Here is a 21,454-nt window from a genome sequence, read left to right on the forward strand (position 1 = left end):
GTTAAACCACTGAACAATGTGCTCGGTGGAAGGGTCTCCACTTTGTATAGCTTTAAGGGAGGAAAATAAGTCTCCAGGATCAGTCTCCACTTATTTAGTGTAATAAAAGCCAGAAAAGTGTCATAAAGAATGACTGTAATTGTAAAAGAACAATTACCCCCCACCCCCCCCAAAAAAAGCAAAAACAGACAACAGTGACTATTTGCAATAAAAATAAATTAAATAAATGTTAATTTAGTTGTAAATTTTTTTTATAACAAATAGATAGATTGATATATAAGACACATAATATAAAAAAGATAAACTACATAAATTAGATAAAAATTAACGAATTTCATATGTTACAAAAGATTTTTCTGGAAATTCTTGATAATACCACAATTTAAAAAAATGCCATTTGGTAATGTAAGTGCCAAAATACAAAAAGTGCTTACTATAATCAAAACACACAACAATAATTTGTAAATAAGAGAGCATACAAAAATAAAAATAAATGGTATGTTTTTGTATTTGACAGCAGGAACTATTATGGAGCTTTAGCCAAGACAATCTCTAAATAGGATGTTGAATAATTAAAAAATATTGTCAATTTGTAGTCAATTATTAAAGCTGTTTAACCTTAGAGTCAATGTTGTTAATCTGTTTTAAACACAGAAATACATTTTTAACATTTACAATGGAATATGGGAAGCATGATACATCAATGAAATGGCAAACAAATATTTTTGTTTTTTCTTTCACTTAGGTCAAATTAGAAATTTAAGGTCAGAGACTTGTACTATATCTAACCATTCGTGAGCTTATTACTGCTCTGTGGCGCTTTCAAAAACATTGCTCTGTTTGTTTAGTGCATCCTGACCAACACAACCTGGCAACATGAACTCAGCATAAAAGATAACCTTCTCTGTTTCACAACATTGCTGTGTGCACCTGTATGTGCCTTATGAACCCATTGTAGGCCTGGGAATGAACGGAGTTGGATTCATTGATGTGTCCCTGAAACATACTGACAGGGAGCCTTTGGTGAAAAAGCACTGGACAGGCCACAGTACCACAAAGAACAGCACAAGAAGAATCACAGTGAAGAGCACCAGCCTCTTCCAGTTACCGTAAAATCCCATGAATCGCAGCATGCTGCTCCAACAACCCTCTCTTCTCTCCTCTATCCTCTCATTCTCCTCCTGTTTATTCCCGCTGATGTCAATGCAGATGCAGTTGGGTATCATTGGGTTCGAGTAGCACAGCCTCTTTCCATCTAGGAAAACTTTCTCCACTTGTTGCTGGTGACTTGGGAGTTGACCCAAAACTTCCTGGCTTGTGACCAGATCTGGAGGACCATGTGCAGGCACAGACGTTGGCTGGCGACAAAGGGGGCAGGTGATCAGGGTGCCTGCCTGCTCCGGTGAAATAGTCACAAAGCGCGCGAGACATTCCAGACAGAAGGTATGGGTACAGTCTAGAAGCTTTGGTGTCTTGAATGTGTTGTCGTATGCACTGAAGCAGATTGAACATTCCGGACCGGCATCCCAGACATTGTCCACGTCATCGCCGGAGGGTACTGTCTTGTTTTTGTGCCGTATGGTTCCAGATGGTGTTACTGTTGACACTTCTGGTTCCTGCATCCTACTGTGTGCTCAGCAGAACCTGAAATGCATAAATAATCCCTCAGTTATTAATTGGCACAACCAATTAAAATGCTCTTTCCCAATCTCTGAAATGTTCAATGACACCTGAGAGAGGGTCACATTCATTACTGGAGGACATTGCTTTTACTTGTTATTAATAATATATATTCCCGATGTATAATCTGCTGATGAAAAGGTTGGAATTATAATAGATCACTTCTTAGGCCATTTTGATCTTGCTCTAAATAAGCACAAAAGTTAAATGCTGGATAACAAAAGCATGTGATCACAGTTAACTCTTTTTCAGAAGAAAAACAGTTTGAACTCCCTTATTTAAATACAATTATTAATGACTGACTGATTTGAGGCTTATCTGAATTTTATTATCCCATTAAGGTTATATGGAAAGATTACAGTATCTGACGTAGCATATACCAGAGTGTTAATGTGGTTGCTTTGGGCTATAGGTTGCTATAAGGTGATGCTGAGACTAAACACACAAAAGTCTAAATATCAGTTATGAAAGGAAAGTGCTTTGAATGCCAATTTAATGAGGATTATGATGGTATCTATAATTTTACACTTTTATTTGTCATCAAATGTACCTGTTCATTGTGACTCACTTGTTTGACATTTAATGCACAGTTACTGGGAAAGGATACACCTGTCCCCCACAGTACAATTTCCTTAATTGTTTACAATGTGGAAAATTTACACATTTAAAGATTTTCCTTTCTCATCATTGGAAAAAAATTGTGGACAAAACAATCTGCCTGAAAAATTGTTTACAGATTATTTTATAAAGTTACATTTGAACATCCATTCACCTAATGTACACCTAAAAGAAGTTGAAGAGCCATATTATTACCTTAAAAGTAGAAGAGAATATCTTTCTTTAAACCTTGTTGATGCTTTGAGATCTTAAAGCTGGATACAAATTTGGCTGAACACCGAAAAGTTTTCCAAACAAGTACTTCACCGCCTGTCTTTCTCCAGACTGGTCTGTTTCAGTCTTCCAGTAAACTCACTGCCCTCACCTGTTCCTCAGAAGTTTGATATACTTACAGTACAAGCTCTGACTCAAGTCAGTTAAGCTGTAAATCATTAAATTATTCTTCCTCTCTCCATTTGTGATCCTCAACTCGCCACCCCCATTGTACATACTCCAACTGACACACTTACATGTGCAAATTATGGAACAGCAGGTGGGACAAAGAAAGGGAAGTAGGAAGAAGTTTTCAGATAGGTTTTGTTTACAGTATGCAGTCATTGTAGACATATGGTAATGGAAGAATAACAAAACATTGTAAGTGACTAAGGTTTGCCATGCAGGACTTGTACATTTAAAGGTAGTTTAATTTGAATGAATAAAACATTTTTAACAAATAATTAGCCACTGAATTTGGTGAGACAATCTTTAGATAGATTGCATTAGGCAGTATGCTGTCTGTTTGTTGACAAACTGCAACATTGTTTACAACATTTACAAGTTTACTTTAAGTATTCTTCCAGTTCTTCAAAACAATACTTTTGGTCACTGATAAGACATCACTATGCATCATAAAAACATACTAATAAAGAAATTGGTCATAAATTCAAACCGTTTTCAAAGTCACAAAGTAATGATTGCTGCATGCATGCTCTTGCTCTCGCCCTCGCTTGGAGATAAGCAGCCAGGTATGAGAAAAACAAGGTCTGGGATGTTTGGACGTTCACATGTGCAATAATGTTCACGTGTCATCACAAGTCTCACCAAAGGTGTTTACTTTCCTGGTGTTTTACTGTTCATTTTATAGTGTAGTGTGCCAACTAGTGCTGCTAGCATGGCTTCACTTGTGCTGAATGCTTCAAATAGTCCCTCGGAAATGTGTACATTTGCAATTATGTTACACATTGAGGCATGCCATATTTGCAGTAAACAGCACATAATGGATTGAGCTAATGGAACGGCCATGTTTTTCTGGTACTTGCTTCATTTTGGTCCAGTATTATGTCTCATGAGGAAGTGATTATATTTTGAGACCTACAGTAAATGGGATCAAAGTCCCCCCATCTGTTTACCAAAGGCAGATGAATGTCACGTTCGTATGGGTTGTGGTTTCCTGATCACAATAGCCGTAAAGTTTGATTATGTGAAATTGCTTTTGATGCCAAGTCCAACTTGCTCTAATCTTCTATGATTTTAATAACTATTCTTCAGAATATAACACAATGATAGTAGTTAACCACCACACCCAACCTTGTCAACACTTTGATGACCAAAACCAGCCACCACCTGGATTGTTTATTTTGCACTCTGTGGCTCTCCAAAAGAACCATTGGTTCATATTTGTTATGCTATTTACATAAACATACAACAAATTTTAATAGGTTATGACAGGCCTTTATGTTTTGTGATATGATGCAATATGATGGGATTGTAGAGCCATTAAAACTAATAAAGAAAAAGAATTGTCCTGTGAATCAAAATGTTTTTTATTTCTGTAAACACTGACATCGTCATCAAATATGATTCAATATGGGTGATCAATACTCACTCCCTTAAGATATCAACATAAAAATAGGTTCAGCATCTAATATCTGTACATAATTTAAAAAACAAACAAAAAAACAAAAACAACAACGTACATGCTTGGCACAGGAAATAACTTGAATATCTGTGGTTATATTCTGAAATCATTATCATTGCTGTATCCCCACACACAAACCACATCATTTACCTTTACCTTAAATACAAAAACCTTCCTTGCTTTCCGCTTAAACCAACACTGAAGATTTTTGAGTTTACAAAATAAATGTTCTAATACCCCTTCGTAAACCAATTAAAAAAAGAAAAAAAAAAATGACAATCCTTCAGGTAAACAGAAGCATAATAGAAATACAAATGAGAAACTAAACAGAAAATCACAATCACATGAGATATGACAATTTGAAGGCCACTTTTTTCAAATAAAGTAAAAAATAAATAAATAATACAAAAAAAAAAAAATACAAAAAAAACAGTAATTGAATAATCCAGCTATTTCATAGAAATAGTAGTGAATCACTCTATTTATGACATCAATATCAAGATATATTTGCCTCTCTAGATCCAAGGTTTTTTTTTAACATCTCTTCCCAAATATTATATTCTAATTTGGTAACCAGGTCTTCTTCATCCATTATCACATTCAGTTAATGGCACATTGTCTTATAAAGTGGAAAGACAAGATGATAAAAGTGGTCAAGGACAAGGTTCCTCAAATTAAAAACTGTATTTCTTTATTTGGCAACACATTTTCGTTACAATTTTGCTTAGATTTGTGCATTGACATCATAGTTTGCAACTTTAAGGCCTGAGGCCCATTTTAAATCATTATTATATATTTGGGAACAACTTTGGTGCATGCTATAACACACTATGAATATTGAAGAGCTCTATGAAGAACTAGCCACTGTTAACAGGAGGATCTTTCATACTTGTTAGTATAACATGAATATGCTGTTAAACATTTTCTGACCAAAGCCCATATTTGTATTTTATATTGTTATTATATATATATATATTTTATATTCATGAGGAATTAATAAAGTGCTAATGGAATATGTGAACAAGGTACATAATCGATAGAAATAATCAAGTTGTTTTGTACAGAAACTGGACACTTAAACTGCTTTATCCACAAGTACAAAATGCTAATGGATCACTGTGTGCAAATATCATTATGGAAGTCATGTTTTGGATCCTAGGTACAATGTCAAAAGATTCAAAAGTACAATAATCACATGAAAATACTGACAATGAATATAAACATTACAAAATTCATTGAGAAAACAAATTACTTGACAAAATTATAGATTTACACTAAAAAAATACTCCAGGTGACATTAAAAAAGGAACAGCATGTGTGAAAAATATATAAATAGAAATAAATATCTGGCTTTTTCTGAGCATGTGAAAAGAATATAATGAATCTAAAAAAAATTCCAAGAAAAAAAAAGCCTATGTCAGTTGGAACATTTCACTCGCTCATGTACATAACTAACGGAAAATTTCACTGCTCAATTCCTTTTTAGAAAACAGTGCTGGCGGACAGACTGTCCCATGTTTTGAGAGGGGGGCACATAACTGGCCCTTTGAGGCTGGTCACACATTGTATACCTTTGTTACTGCACCAGTTGCCACAGTAGCACTGTGGGAGGCTGTTGTTGCTGAAGGCCTCTCTCTCCTGACATATCTTGGTTTGCGAACTGCAAACATAACAAAAATCATTAAGAAAAACAATGGCTAGCTTTAAATGCACTTTCCAAATCTCAAAATATTCAGACACCTGAGAGACATTTAAGTGCGAAATTTATCATATATACTAATCAGAGCACACTGCTTTTACTAGAAGTTAATAATAATCAAATATTCCCAATAGATGGTCAGTCAATGAAAATATAGTGCAGTTGGTACTAGAATAAACCACATTTTGGCCTATTTTGATCCAAGTATAAAATATCACAAAACTTTAGATAATAATTATCAGATTAAGTACTAAGGGAGTTTTTCCTCGCTGGAAAATGTGAGTCACTACACTTTGTAAAGCTGATCTGTATTGTGAAAAGCACTGTACAAATATTTTAAATGAACCGAAGTAATAGTTCTAATTCCTCATACCTGAAGATGTGGCTTCAGGAATCATGACAGCCTTAGAAGAGAAATATTTCCTCATTAGTATTTTTGGTATCCTCTGCTTTGATAATATTTGAAGGCCAGTGCTGCAATTATTCACATTACATTCAAAGAACATTAATGGATTATAGAGATCTTACCGTCTCACTTGGCTGGAACATAAAAGCTGACAAAGACAAAAATCACAAACTTATAGTTTACATATCCAAAAACAAATACAAACAGAAAAAGAAAAAAAAGATTACAATTACAATATTAAACACAAATGGGTAAAGAAGGTTAACCTTAAACTTAAAGAGCCTGTCAGTAACAAAACTGTTCCTGTAATAATTATATGATAACAAAATGGAAAACATAGGAAACTTTTATAGATCTGTTTATGCAGCAATCATAGCTGTAACTTTTTACCCTTGTTGCGTCTGTAGAAGAAACCAGGAAGGCGGTTTGAGCGCTTCAGGTAAAAGAAAGATGCCACAGTAAGGATGATGCCCAGGCTGATCAGAAGAGTTCCAAGAAGGACAGAGGCTGCTACACCTGAACCACCTGCCATTACACACACAATGCACAAAGGATGAAACTACTGAGTGCCAGTAAAGAAAAAAACTATTTGTTTTTAAAGCTGTTTTGTTTGCGGGCTGTCCCCATTCACCCTATGGAAGTGAGTTTCATTATAGGTCCGTCTTCTCTCACTCAGTCTGGAACATTTCAACAGTGGTTTCACATTACAATCAGTTAACTTACCAATCAATATGACTGCAGGTACTGGAGTGTGACTGATCCTAGCTAGAGGGTGAGCAGAAAATACAATGAAAAGCAATAAATAGACCTTATTCACAGTAGCGCCATCTTTGATCACATTTAGATCACATCTGATTTTCCACAACTCATATGTCTGGAGTTTGTCTACAGTGTTCTTGAAAATATATTTTTTCAATGTTTTGTTGGCGGAAGGATCCAAAAACACTAAACTGCAGTACAGATCATTGAAGAGACTGAACGTCAAAGCTGGCGCTACTGTGAATAAGGAGTTTTCAAAATCTGTTTTCCTAGATTTTAGCTTAAACATTTAAATGAAGAAAAATCTAAAAGCATGACGCAAGTGCACATGGTGTTTATTCAACTGTCAAGCAATCTTATAGACTATGTAACTACACAATAATGTCTATAGCACAACACTTACTATTGTTGAATGTTGAATTCCCCTGCTCCAGTGAGTCACATGACACACAAAAAACATTTGTACTGTTCTCTTGAACATGAGGAAGCCCTGGTGATGGATTCAGAATGACAAAATATATAATGCATAAAGCTTTTTGTTTTTATATAAATGACATCTAAATGTTTCAGAACAGACTTCGCACCAAATAAGCATAGAAAATCTCTGAGAACTATTCAACCAGGTTTTTTTATTAAATGACAAACATACCAGGATCACAGAGTGTAATGTTTGCACAGGTTTCATTCATTCTCTTTATTCTTTCACAACAGTCATTGGAGTTTTCTAGCAGAGCCTGAAACACATACAAATCCAAAATATAAACATAAAAAATGGAATTGGTCTTAATAAATACAACCAAACAAGCTGCTTTGTTAAAGGGATAGTTCACCCAAAAATAAAAATTCTCTCACCATTTACTCACCCTCATGCCATCCCAGATGTGTATGACTTTCTTCAGCATAACGCAAAGATTTGTAGAAGAATATCTCAGCTATGTAGGTCCATACAATGCAAGTGAAAGGTGATCAGGCCTTTGTAGCTCCAAAAATCACATAAAGGAAACATAGAAGTAATCCATATCTCCAGTGGTAAAATCCATATCTTCAGAAACGATGTAATAGGTGTGGGTGAGAAACAGTTCAAAATGCAAGTCATTGTTTTTACTCTAAATCTCCACTTTCACTTTTACATCTGAAAGTCACATGTGGTGCCTGTTTAGTTTCACTTTCACATCAGAAAGTGAAAGTTAAAGTGGAGATGTAGGGTAAAAAAGGACTTAAATATTGTTCTTTTTCTCACCCACACCTATTATATCCCTTCTGAAGATATGGATTTAACCACTGGAGTCATATGGATTACTTCTATGTTTCCTTTATGTGATTTTTGGAGCTACAAAGGTCTGATCACCTTTCACTTGCATTGTATGGACCTACAGAGCTGAGACACTTTTCAAAAAATCTTTGTTTGTGTTCTGCTGAAGAAAGAAAGTCATACACTTCTGGGATGGCATGAGGGTAAGTGAATGATGAGAATTTTCATTTTTGGGTGAACTATTCCTTTAAGACTCACACTGAGAGTTGTGTGATTATTCCAAAGATACCTGAAGGGAAAAGACAAGAGATACCTTGGTTTCTGGAATTTCTAACACAAAAAGAGCAGCACTGATGATGTAGTAGGCTCTACTCATGATGAAATTACTCCTGTGGGTTAGATTGAGTCAATATAGAGCTGAAACCCATTATGTTTACCTTCTGAAATGCCATGTTCTAAGCAATGCTATGTTAAATTTAACATGTAACTTTAAGAGATGAAAAAACGGAGGACGGGCACATCAACAGTTGAGCCATGAAGTTGTTCTTCAACTTAACTCTTCGTTTCATTGTGCATTTAATTAGTAAGAAATGGCCTTCTTCACTGTAATTTTGTGTCTAACTCTTGGACTCGTGGTTCAAATTCATTGTTTTGCCGGATGGGTGTGTATTAGTAAATATGAAGAATGACATTTTACCACCAAGTACAATGACATTTGGCAAATACGTTAACCCACCAAACAGGTTCTTTATAAGTCTAGTGACTGGCAATCTGAGCAGCTGGTTAATTAGCTTGCAGTCTGTTTTAGACGCTACCCTTCAAAAGACGCTAAAAATAAGAGCAGTAAAGACTGTCACGTTTTCTTTGTTTCCCGACAATAGAATCCAGATTTGATGATAATAAACACTTGAACTTACCAGCGAGACGTTTTAATGTGTCAGAAATCTGTTGACAATAGGAGTTTACTTCCTGGTTAATAAACGTTCATTGCCAAAATACAGGTCTTTGTGTTGACAGTTATAACAACAGCTTTGCCATTACTAGAAGGATTTCCATGCCAAATCCATACTGTCATACGAATACCATTTAGTAACAAAAATATACATAAAACAGACGCGAACGCACTTTCGTAGCCAGCCAATGTAAAATTAAATGTTTCGTGTCTCAGTGAGGCACTTTAACAGACAGTTTTCTGTGCAAAAACATTTTTTTTTTTTTTTAAACAGCTGTTATGATGTATATGAGATGCAATAATCTATGAGATACTGGGGAGATGGATCACAATATCAGAACTGAGTTTACATGACTTTACATTTTCAAAGCTCTGTGACTTTTATTATGCAGACAAGCGCATTCGTATTTTTAGTTGCTAGGAGACAGTTAGCTCATGAACCCGAGTGACCAATAATTAACCCTATGATCATACAGAGGGGAATACAAATGGAATGAAACTTCTCAAAGTCCTATGACGCTACAGACGACATCGTATTTGTATACGACATCGCAAATGCACGTACACATAAAGTAGCTTAGCTAACTTCATTAGGCATGTGCTTCTGCTGATAAGTTCACGAAATATATTAGCTCATGTAATAATAATAATAATAATAATAATAGCCATTTAAAATAATGAAGTGGAATTTATTGACAGTTTCCTCTGATTTTCAATAAGTATTTAAAGAGTGCCATCTAGCGATAATATTTCTTAGCGTCCTGGACAGACTCGCTGGAGATGGTTTGATGTAAAATATATTACACATTTTTGAATTCTGTAGCCCGGGAAAACTGCCGCAAACCGTTAAAAAATGTCACGCGCGCACACTCACATAGCTTGATTAAACCGTAACGGTCAGGATAGGCGGCGGCTAAATAAACCAATACGAATAGTTTCTTTCGACATTATAGAATATATCAACGTAGATTACAGGTAAGACCAAGGTCTTTGAAACGAACACTGTAGACTTGTAAAACGAGTCCAGTTTTCTAACTCTGCATTAGATTGTCTTGAGTAGATGAGCTTTGACGACAGCCGTTGGCCTCGCGAGTCCAGACGTTGGTGTAATCACACTTGACGTTCGCTCGGATAAATAAAACTATAAAGGATTAACATGAAGAAACACAACTCACTATTTTATACTAATGGTCAGACATTAAAGTTTATGAAGTTTTTGTCAAAGCTTTGCTTTGTTGAGTGTTTTTTGTGGATCAAACATATTTGAAATGAATGTGTCGTTTTCGTTGACCTCGAAAGCCTGGAAAATGAAGCCGAATGTCTGGAATATAAAGGAGATTTTGAATGCCCCCGCATCTTCTGGGTATGTCTTGTGCTTGAATTGTTTATTAGGGCATTTGTCAGCTAGCCTAACTTCTGAATCGTTATCATCATTATTTGCCCTTAAAACTAACAATGTAATTTAGTGCTTATTTATGTATGGTTCGCCAATGGCACAAAGCAGCATATTCAGAACTCTTGTCTGTTACAGAGGGATTAAAACAAGCAAGGGTTCCGGAAACAGTGACTACTCCAGCCTGACTGACTCCCAGATTCTGTTGAGCTCTCAACTCTGGCCTGACAATTCTCAAAGCCTTTCTCAGGAGATGAGTGGCCAGAGCAGAGGCTCTCAGCAAACCTCACAGGAGGTCATTAATTTTTACAGGCCTAAACTATGCATGATATGTGTGGCTGTGGCACCACATTTCCTCTTGTCTAATATGCTGAAAGTTTCTTGATTTGAACACCTATTTTCTTGGTCAGCAGCTGAAAATCTATCAATTATGTAGCCCTGCACTATTATCTGTGTGCTTCCTTATTGTCTTCATCTTGTCTACAGATGAAGGATATGATTGTGTCTAGCAATTATAGTTCTAAGCCATTTTTGTTTGGTGGTGATGGGAAAATTCCAAACTTCATTGGTGGCAAAGCCGTAGGCATGTTGGACAGATTTGAAGAGGAGAAGAGGAAAGCCAAAGACAAATATGAAATGTAATCAGTCCATCCAATCTGATAACTTGCTCAATGAAAAACGATTTTATCCATACAAGTATCTATCACATTTTTCATTCTATCCTATTATATTGGCATGCAATTGTCCTCTTTCAGGGAAATTCTCACTCATGGAATTCTTCAGTTGCAGGAGGCTCTAAAAAATGTAAGTACTGTACCAAAGGCACACATGCATGGTTAACACTCTGTTGAATGATTTGAACAGAGTCACAGTTTAATGGGTTTCAGTGCTACTGGACAGAAACTCTGTTTGACCCCCCTCCTTTTAGATCAGAGAGACTTTGTTAAATCGCATTGATGGAAGTAATGACATGACCAGAAAAGTTTTAGTGGAGAGAATGGATCATTTTTCAAAAACAAGTAAGTTTTTGTTTGTCTGTTTCTTTCTTTAAATGTATGGAGTACCTTACAGTTAGCTCATGCAAGTCCCATAAATGCCACTGTCATTAAACTATTTCATTAAAGTAGTTTAAAAAGCACATTTTTAATATAGTAGGTATATGTTTTTATTCCTTTTATAAGTCATTTGTATTTTAACATTAGCTAACATCTTCTCCATTGCAGTTGATGGTTATTTAAACAAAATGAGTGAGGGCATAACATGCCAGTTTGAGACTCTGCAGAGCCAAACACAAATAGGGATGGATGACAGAGAAAACAAGGTAAGGGCAGACTGTTCATAAACAAGGAAAGGGCAGACTGTTCATCTGCATGTCTTGACTACTAGACAATTTTTGTAAATCTATTACATCTAAAATGACTATATATACACACTCTATACTGGCATTATTTTGAAAAACCAAAGACATAGCAAGATTAGAAAGCATTAAAACTCGAAGTCAACATGACCTGGTTTAAAGGAAAATTCTGTTCAATACAAGTTAAGCTCAATTGACAGCATTTGTGGCATAATGTTGATTAGCACAAATAATAATTTCGACTAGTTCCCCCTTTTCTTAAAAAAAAAAAAAAAAAAAAAAAAAAAAAGCAAAAATCGAGGCAGTTATATTGGAAGTGAATAAGGTCCCATTTTTGGAGGGTTTAAAGGCAAAAATGTGAAGCTTATAATTTCATAAAAGCACTTACATTAATTCTTCTGTGAAAACTTGTGTATTACACTGCCTGGCCAAAAAAAAAAAAAAAAGTAGCCGTTTGGATTTATATAAGCAGATACTTAAGAGCCTATGATTGGATCATTATTGCAGTGATAAAATTGTTTCAGCTGGCAACAATTCTTTTAACCCTAACTGATGCAGTGTGTAGCTTCTCATTCCTTAAACAACCATGTTGGAAGACATATCCTATGGTCGTGGAAAAGATGTTACTTTGTTTCAGAAGGAGCAAATTATTGGCCTGCATCAAGCAAAGAAAATAACTAAGGAGATTGCTGAAATCACTGGAATTGGGTTAAGAACTGTCCAACGCATTATTAAAACTTGGAAGGATAGTGGTGAACCATCAGCTTTGTGGAAGAAATGTGGTCAGAAAAAAATCATGAATGATCGTGATCGCAGATCACTAAAACTCTTGGTGAAGTCGCATCGAAAAAAATCAACAGTGCAACTCATGGCTATGTTTAATAATGAAAGTAAGAGCATTTCCATATGCACAATGTGACGAGAACTTACAGGATTGGGTCTAATTGGGTATATTCCAGGACGACAATGGCAAGATTCATCAGGCTCAAATTGTGAAAGTGTGGTTCAGGGAGCGTGAGGAATAATTTTCACACATGAATTGGCCACCACAGAGTCCTGACCTTAACCCCATTGAAAGTCTTTGGGGTGTGCTGGAGAAGACTTTACGGAGTGGATCGACTCTCCCGTCATCAATACAAGATCTTGGCCAAAAATTAATGCAACTCTGGATGGAAATAAATGTCGTGACGTTGCATAAGGTTGTCAAAACAATGCCATGACGAATGCATGCTGTAATCAAAGCTAAAGGTGGTCCAAAGAAATATTAGAGTATGCAACTTTTTTTTTGGCCAGGCAGTGTATTTGAGATGTAGAGTTTAAATAATTTTTATGGTCATTTTAGGGTTTCAGGGTTTATGGTGTTACATTGTCATGGCAACAAATTTGTAAAATACACAGAAAAGGTTAGTAAGCGATTTTACATGCATAGATTTAGGGACAAAAGGGCATTACATGCATATAATGTATGTCTTGTAGCTAAACATTTGAAAAGGTGAGTATTATAATGTTTACTTACTTCAATTTTAAGTGCTTCACTGTAACCCAGATTTTTTTTTTTTTTTTTAAAGGAGGGACAAGTCAAAACACATTTTTGTGGCAATAAATCAACATTATGTCACAAATGCTGTTGATTGAGCTTAACTTCTATTGAACCCGGAATATTCCTTTAAGTGTTTATCAGTTGAATAAAGGCACATTTATTTTCTATTAAATTAGATCAGTATGGCTGTAAAAGATTTGGGCTCAAACATGCTTAACCTCCATCGGCATCTGGAGCATCTGAAAGCAGAGCAGAGCAAGGAGCAGGGCATGCTGGGAGAGATTCTGTCACAGCTTGGGACATTGATTGCCATTCACAATCCGATAGCAGGACCTAGCTCTGCCAGAATGATTGACAGTGAAGTCCAGACATCCCCTGGACTGTTAGAGAGATTCTCTGTCATATCAGATGAAAAGCATTATCAGAGCATAATGCTATGCAGTAGGCCTGTCAGTTATTCAGGGAAAACAGCTGAACAGGACCTGTGTCCACATAAAACACCTAAGACTCAAAACAGAAATGCACACATCCGACCAGTACAAATACAACAGCAGCTTAAGCAAACAGAGGTCACAGAGGAGTTTTCACCTGGTGCCTCACAGAGATTGGTTGGACAGTTGATTGTGACTAGACCCTCAAGCCGACTTGTTGATGCTTCATCCAGTGCATCCATAGAGAATCATGGAAGGGAGTATGCAGATAGACCCCTTGTGCATATGGAACCAGAAAAGGCATTGTACATGAGAGGGAACAGATTGGGCACTCACACTGAGACTTTGTCACCACAGAAAGTCCTCAGGAGACGCCAAAAAGCCCCAAATTTCAGAGGGAAAAAGAGAGCCTTGGTACTCCCACAAAGACAACCAGTGAGAAAGAAAGGGGCTGTAAAGCTCTCCAAGGACAGCCAGCAGAAGAAAGACTTTCAAAGTGAACAAAAAGACAGAGTACCTCTGTCTTCTCTTTGTGAACACTGGAAAATGACCAACAAATCGGTTGCAGATGACTTAAGACCACAGCAGCAAGCCTCTGTAGCACCAGTCAGTTGGTGTGTAGCTGAAGAACCTCTAAACCCCTTCAGTATGTGGTCCCAGGACACAAACAGCTCCCAAATGATTGTGGAATACAAGATGAGTGAGTGGGAAGAAGTGGTGCCTAAACCCAAGGGCAATATCATAACAGGAGAAGGTGGCCTCTGGCAGCTCTTTGACTTTAATAATGACTCAGAATGAGATGCAACATACTTCAATGCATGTTAAGTACACAAACATCCAAGAAATTATATAAAGTATGTTCTATGTTCAGTTTCCTTCACATTGGATTAGCCTTGTAAGTGGAACCTAGAAATTGCATGTGACTGGTGAACTTTGATCTGTATTTACTTTGCCTGCTGTAGACATCTGTTCTTTTGTTACTGGACATTGTGGATTCTTTTTGAAAGACATTCATTGACACTTGTGGATATTATAAAAACCCTGAGACAGTATGGCAGATCTTACTGCAACTAAAAGTATTCTGTTCTACTTTAGTTGGACCATATGCCACATCCAAGCACATTCTGTAACTCATGCATGTTCTATCAGTTTTCACAAATAATATTACAAATGTGGATGTAACAAAACGATTAAAATTTGTACTGTTTCTAAGAACTATCTTGAATGTTTGTAAAGTTCTTGCAAATATTTTAGACAACCTTAATATAACATCAAGACATAAAATAATTATTTTAATATTTTGAAATATATTTTGAAAGTTTGTTTACAGTTGAAACATAACACAGTTGTTAAATTGGACAGATTGACATCTGTTTCATAAATTGCATAGACTGCTTAAAAGTTGCAAATATTGTGCAACTCAATCCAATACATTTTTACTATGGTTTTCACTTCTGTTCATCTGTGATCTGTAAATAATATCTCGCATCCTTTGACACATTGCAGCTTTCAACTTGTAAAATTAATAAATAAAATCAAGGAACTTAAAACATCACTTTAAAATCATTAAAGCACTTGCTGCATTATAATTCAAAATAGTTGGAGCTATAAATGAAAGTCCTATTGTCGCTAAATCTACTCTTTCATCCTACACTACCACCTTGCAGATGACCTAATAGCCTAAATCCAACTTATGAGAAATCTCAATCAGATGTTGTCATTCATCTACCAAGTCAGCAGGAGGTGGCAAGAGTCCACCAGGTTTCAGATTTGCCACCAAGCACACATCGTAACTGTTGTGCATTAGAGCCTGCTTTGCCATCACAGTCCATACATTTTCCCAGGGGTCCAACTGCAGGATGTCTTTTGTGATGATATCATGACAATCTTGGGAGAGAGTGAAGTTTACTTGTGTATGTTAAAATTACAATGTTACGGAGGTGTAATTTAAGAGTATCCACAGACAAAATTTTCCATCAACCACACCAGCATTTGATACATTGCTGTGAAGTGATAGGAGAGGCCATGGTAAAGGAGGGTCATCCCTCCAGAAATCCCCATCAGGGTTGTAGATCTCCACTACATTGAGACAGTGACGTGACTGGCCACGATCCACACTTTCACACCCAATACCACCTGTAGGAATAGACACTGAGACTTATTTTAAACAAAGCCAACTCTGCTGTATGAAGATGTTACAGAATTGCATGTGGTATGCTTAGGTGTTTAGATTCCTTTTGTATTTGCGGAAAACCATTCAGTGAAAAAAAAAAAAAAGTTTTCATTATTTTAAGAGAATAACAAAAGTAATACAGGTGATGGTGAGAAAACCATTGTATTTACGGCTACTGTTATAAGCTTCTTACATACGGCATTGTGCCAAGCAGTTTTAAAATAATCCACTGGTAAATCCCATTCCTTTGCTACAGAAGCCCACAAGTCATAAAAACATAGTTTTAGATAGAAATTAGTTGGGCTCAAACGTATTAGCATACTGTGTTGTCAGGGTTGGGAGGGTTACTTTTGAAATGTATTCCACTACAGATTACAGAATACATGCTGTGAAATGTAATTTGTAACGTATTCCGTTAGATTACTCAAGGTCAGTAACGTATTCTAAATACTTTGGATGACATCTTCAGCACTGGTAGATTTTTTCACTTGTTTTGACTATAAAAACTCTGCCAGTACAGTAAGACAAAATACACGTTAAAATATACATTAAAAATACATTCTCTGAAAAACCTACATATCTTATGCAGTGTTGTTCTAACACAAGATTAATAAAATGGATCTTGTTTTAAAGATTTTTAGATATTTTTACAGGAAAACAAGACAAAAATTATTATCCAGAATACGATTTTTTACCCTAATATCAAAGGTCTTACTAGAAAAAAGAAATTATGATCCAACGTGAATTTTCTTGATGATAAAAATATAATCGTGCCTGGTAAAGTGCATGCAAAATGGCTAAAAATAGCATTTTAGCTTAGCGTAAAGCTGACAATTACACAATGTTTATTTCTATTTCTTCTGCTCCAAACTTACTTCAACTTACTTCTCTGTCTGCTTTTATGAATGTAACACATCATAAGAAAGTGTTTCACCGCTGTTCAAATGCACTTTGGATCGCATCATTTATATGTATAAATGTTTTCCATCTGAAAGGACTAAATATTAAATGAAACAAATGACAATAAAATGCAAAGTAATCTCTTCAGTAATCAAAATACTTTTTGAATGTAACTCTATTCTAAATACCAATGATTTAAATTGTAACTGTAGTGGAATACAGTTACTTATATTTTGTATTTTAAATACGTATTCCTGTTACATGTATTTCGTTACTCCCCAACCCTGTGTATTGTATTCATTCTGTTGACATTCTCACCCAGTACATCGATTTCCCCATTGAGTGCAACAATATTTTGAATATTTCATTTGACCAAGTCCACTCCATTTGTTGGTTTTTGGGTCAGACTCAAGCAAGCGATTACTCATACGGTCAGTCTCATCATCTGCGTGGTAGGACTGTTGTTCATGAGACATGGCAGAACAGGTGCAGTTTAGGGAAAGGCAAAAGGGAGATGGCAATAAACTTTAAAAAAAAAAGTTACTGTGGTCCTCACTTGGTTTTATTTTCATTTATTTGAAGAAATAAGAGTACGTGCTGACAGAATAGCACACAAGTTTTTAAAAATGTTTAAAAAAAAAAAAATTGAAATTGAAAAAAGAAGTGTTGTACCTGATTGGTCCGTCCTCCTAGCACATATAGGCGGCCCTTCATCCGAACGACACTATGATATGCAAGGGGCATAGGCAAAGGGGCAGCACTGCACCAAGGCCCACCCTGTAAAGACCAGCGCTCGGCACTGTTGGTGATGAGGAACTGGTTATTCAGCTTCATCTGACCCCCAATCAGATACAGATTTTCTCCCAAAGAGCTCAGTGCATAAGAATCATGATACTCTGCTGAAGTCAGGTATTTCCAGCTACCCTGGGCTTCATTGTTGTATCTGAAAGGAACACAGGAAAAATTAAGTTCAAAAACAGGCATAAACACTGCAAATAAATTAATAAAATAGAGTAAGACATTAGATAAATAGGTCAATTTATAAATGTATTTTCTTTCTGAAACTGTAAAAGTTTTGAAAATGTGTGAAATTTGGTTTGATTATTTAACTTATCCCACATAATGACAAACATTATCAAAGCATGTCCTTTATATTCTCAGTATACCTGTATATGTTTATATTAACATCAAGGTTCAATTTCTTATTAAAAGTAATAATGTCGTAATGATTCTACTTTTAAAAATGGGCATTTAATTATTTTGGGCATTATATTATATGAACTAATGCACAGATTAAGTTGTAGAAAGAAGTTTTAAAGTTGTTTTTATTTTTTATTTTTATTTAATATGTTTGATGTTGAAAACATACAGTATGTACAGTATTACTGTAATTTTCTCCTGCAGAAGCCTGAAAAATCTCGACGTATCTCTCTTTCAGTCTTGCCATTCTTCAAGCTCCTAGCTCTCCTGACACAATAATTGCATTTCTCTCAGTCAGCACCCCAGCACAGACATATCCAAGCACATCACCATATCATGGAGAGGTGATGAAAAATGTTCGGCCAGTGTTGGGAGCATAACAGAAGCTGCGCTCAGAGTAGCTTCTATAACATGAATGTATCCCTCCTCCATCATTACCAATGCAGAGCAATAGATCTGTTGTCTCCATGCCATAGCGCAGCTTCAATCTGCAGGATGGAGCATCTGAATCCATGCTTACTGCTTCCACTGCCTCTTCCATCATCTCTAGACATTCAGCATCAGCTAGCAGTGCTGTGTTCCGTTTCATTGTCTCCTTCAAATAATGCACATCCACCAGTGGAAGATGTGCCTTCTTTAAGAACTCTGGAAGGGGTCTGACACGATTCTCTTCCTCTGACCCTACACCACCTGGGCAGTACTTCACCCAATGCAGCACCACATCCAGAATGCTCTCTTCCCACGAAACATTGAGGTCGTCTGAGCCCAGCAGCGTTCCTAGCTGGTGTGCCTCCAACTCAAGCATTTCCTCACCGAGGCACACATCAGTGAAGTGCTGCCACAGGTAGCGCTGAGCCTGGTCAGCCAAATCCTCTGCCCCAAGTTCCCGGGTGTAGTAATAGATGCCTAGGCAGTTGGAGGTATCCATGTTGTCAATCATGTAGATCTGACAATGGCTGAACACATCATCTATCTGTAGCAGAAAAGCAGCAACAGAGATCCCCTGCACATTGGCTGCAGTGAGTGGAAGATAGGAGCTGTACATGTACTCCAACAAAAGGGCCAGGCTTTGGGCCGGCATATCTCTTAACACTACATGACGGTTGGTACACTCACACAGGCTGCAGGTGAACATTACGTGAAAGTAGGGGCTGAATGCAGAAAGCACTGTGCGATGACATGGGAATCTGACTCCCTCAGCCATCAGAACCACATCTGTGAACTGCTCAGCGTCCCGCATTCGATTTAGCTTCGATTCGAAACCATGCTTGGCTCTAAGATCCATTTTTGTTCTTTGTCTCTTTATATCTCTGCCCTATCTTAAACACATCCTGGAGACCCTTAAAAAGTGAAAATTCATCTGAAGAGATAAAAGATAGTTCGTAAGCTAATGCAGCAAAGTGAGATGGCACAGAAACTTGCAGCAACATGTTAGCGTATGCTGTTGTTTTTATATTGCAGAGTCTGACCCAGTGATTAAAAATCCACAGAAGCACTGATTCAAAGTTCTATTCTTATTTAATTTTATCATTTTGATGGAAATTAATTAATTTTTTCCTTCTTAAATGAGTCAATGCTTTGACATTTAAATGAAATGACATTTATAGTCGTATCAGTCATATGGCATTGGCAACAGTGCCAGAAACATGCAAAGTCAAATGCATTACATTAGCACATGCATTAATGAACCCTACCAGATCTCTGGCTTCCTGTGGTTTCTGCCTACAGGCAACAATGTGTCCATTACCCACATTCGACACAAACACACTGGCTGCCTTCTACACTTTACTGTGCTTCTGACAGTAAACACTGGGAGAGGGCTAGAGAGCTCTGTGTACTCAACATTCCATGACCATTCCAGCTAAGCAACAGAGCTAATTATAGACCATGATTTGTGAAATGGCTGAACTGGGGGAGACAACAAAAATATTAAACAAATAATCTTGTACTTTAAAAGATTTACATTACTTGATATTTCAGCCTGTGCAGAAGGTAATAATGGCCTTTTGGTCCAGTAACTTTCCTACACTGTTTACGTTTTGGTATTTCTGTTATGGATTCTGGGGAAAGGCCCTCAGTACATTGGAGTGTAGAGGTCAAATTTCACCCCATCGTGCTCTTAAAGTGATCACACAATCTGTGTGTAAGCATTTGTTCCTTAAAGGAATAGTTCATCCAAAAATGAAAATTTGCTGATAATTTACTCACCCTCAGGCCATCCAAAATGTATATACCCCATGTGACTCTACCCTACCTAGCAGTTAATAAAGTTTTAATTAGCAATTCGTTTTTCACACAAACATATCGATTCACTTCAGAAGACATTACTTGATTAGCTGGAGTTGTGTGGATTACTTTGATGCTGACTAAGCGTGCTTTTTGAACTGTCAAAAATTGGTGTCCATTCACTTGCATTGGATGAAGCTAAAAACATGGGATACTTTCCTAAAAATCTTAAATCCTGTTCTGATGGGGGGCCTGGGTAGCTCAGCGAGTATTGACGCTGACAACCACCCCTGGAGTCGCGAGTTCGAATCCAGGGCATGCTGAGTGACTCCAGCCAGGTCTCCTAAGCAACCAAATTGGCCCGGTTGCTATTTAGGGTAGAGTCACATTGGGTAACATCCTTGTGGTTGCTATAATGTGTGGTTCTCGCTCTTGGTGGGGCGCGTGGTGAGCTGTGCGCAGAGAATAACTTGGGCCTCCACACGCGCTACATCTCCGCGGTAACGCACTCAACAAGCCACATGATAAGATGCGCGTATTGATGGTCTCAGATGCGGCGGCAACTGAGATTCATCCTCCGCCACCCGGACTGAGGTGAGTCACTATGCCACCATGAGGTCTTAGAGCACATTGAGAATTGGGCATTCCAACTTGGGGAGAAAAAAATCCAGTTCTGATGAAGAAAGAAGGTCATATACATCTTGGATGGCCTGAGGGTGAGTAAATTATCAGCACATTTTCATTTTCAGTGTGCATTTTTGGCTGAACTATTCCTTTAATGAAGCTTTTGACCTAATCTTAACAGTTACTTTTGGTTCAATTACAACAGTTGCTGAACAGTTATACTGGATTCTGGAATAAATGTTATTAAATTATTATTAGTGAAGCTAGTGAAGGAGTCAACTAGTCAGTTGGTTTTGACTTGTCAGGGTTAGGGTTAGGGATAGTATCTAACTAGTCATGTAAAAAGA

General features: G+C 36.8%; 3 protein-coding genes and 1 pseudogene across 6 annotated transcripts; 1 reads left to right on the forward strand and 3 right to left on the reverse strand.

Moving 5' to 3' along the window:
- Positions 1-306: 306 nt before the first annotated feature.
- LOC127449309 (RING finger protein 223-like) lies at positions 307-3,296 on the reverse strand. Of its 2 annotated transcripts, none has more exons than XM_051712659.1 (2): positions 3,227-3,296; positions 307-1,644 (listed from the first exon to the last, which is right to left on the reverse strand). In XM_051712659.1, the coding sequence occupies exon 2, from the start codon at positions 1,620-1,622 to the stop codon at positions 942-944; it is 681 nt and encodes a 226-aa protein (XP_051568619.1). In that variant the 5' UTR covers positions 1,623-1,644; positions 3,227-3,296; the 3' UTR covers positions 307-941. The 2 variants fall into 2 exon arrangements, with proteins under 2 accessions (XP_051568619.1, XP_051568618.1); XM_051712658.1 differs by lacking the exon at positions 3,227-3,296 and adding an exon at positions 2,494-2,973 and having other exon boundaries at positions 311-1,644.
- Positions 3,297-4,560: 1,264 nt separating this feature from the next.
- c12h1orf159 (chromosome 12 C1orf159 homolog) lies at positions 4,561-9,355 on the reverse strand. Of its 2 annotated transcripts, XM_051712660.1 has the most exons (9): positions 9,229-9,305; positions 8,625-8,700; positions 7,709-7,793; positions 7,463-7,549; positions 7,024-7,065; positions 6,691-6,825; positions 6,423-6,448; positions 6,268-6,298; positions 4,561-5,855 (listed from the first exon to the last, which is right to left on the reverse strand). In XM_051712660.1, the coding sequence occupies exons 2-9, from the start codon at positions 8,685-8,687 to the stop codon at positions 5,752-5,754; spliced, it is 573 nt and encodes a 190-aa protein (XP_051568620.1). In that variant the 5' UTR covers positions 8,688-8,700; positions 9,229-9,305; the 3' UTR covers positions 4,561-5,751. The 2 variants fall into 2 exon arrangements, with proteins under 2 accessions (XP_051568620.1, XP_051568621.1); XM_051712661.1 differs by lacking the exon at positions 8,625-8,700 and having other exon boundaries at positions 9,229-9,355.
- Positions 9,356-9,941: 586 nt separating this feature from the next.
- Positions 9,942-15,102, forward strand: LOC127449303 (interactor of HORMAD1 protein 1). Of its 2 annotated transcripts, none has more exons than XM_051712649.1 (8): positions 9,942-10,453; positions 10,563-10,626; positions 10,795-10,951; positions 11,143-11,294; positions 11,412-11,460; positions 11,585-11,675; positions 11,880-11,977; positions 13,730-15,102. In XM_051712649.1, the coding sequence occupies exons 1-8, from the start codon at positions 10,420-10,422 to the stop codon at positions 14,780-14,782; spliced, it is 1,698 nt and encodes a 565-aa protein (XP_051568609.1). In that variant the 5' UTR covers positions 9,942-10,419; the 3' UTR covers positions 14,783-15,102. The 2 variants fall into 2 exon arrangements, with proteins under 2 accessions (XP_051568609.1, XP_051568610.1); XM_051712650.1 differs by having other exon boundaries at positions 9,943-10,238.
- A 148-nt stretch (positions 15,103-15,250) lies between these two features.
- Positions 15,251-19,945, reverse strand: LOC127449320 (kelch repeat and BTB domain-containing protein 12-like; annotated as a pseudogene).
- Between the last annotated feature and the right edge of the window lie 1,509 nt (positions 19,946-21,454).

This window comes from Myxocyprinus asiaticus, chromosome 12, assembly GCF_019703515.2.
Source record: "Myxocyprinus asiaticus isolate MX2 ecotype Aquarium Trade chromosome 12, UBuf_Myxa_2, whole genome shotgun sequence".
Taxonomy (NCBI): Eukaryota; Metazoa; Chordata; class Actinopteri; order Cypriniformes; family Catostomidae; genus Myxocyprinus; species Myxocyprinus asiaticus.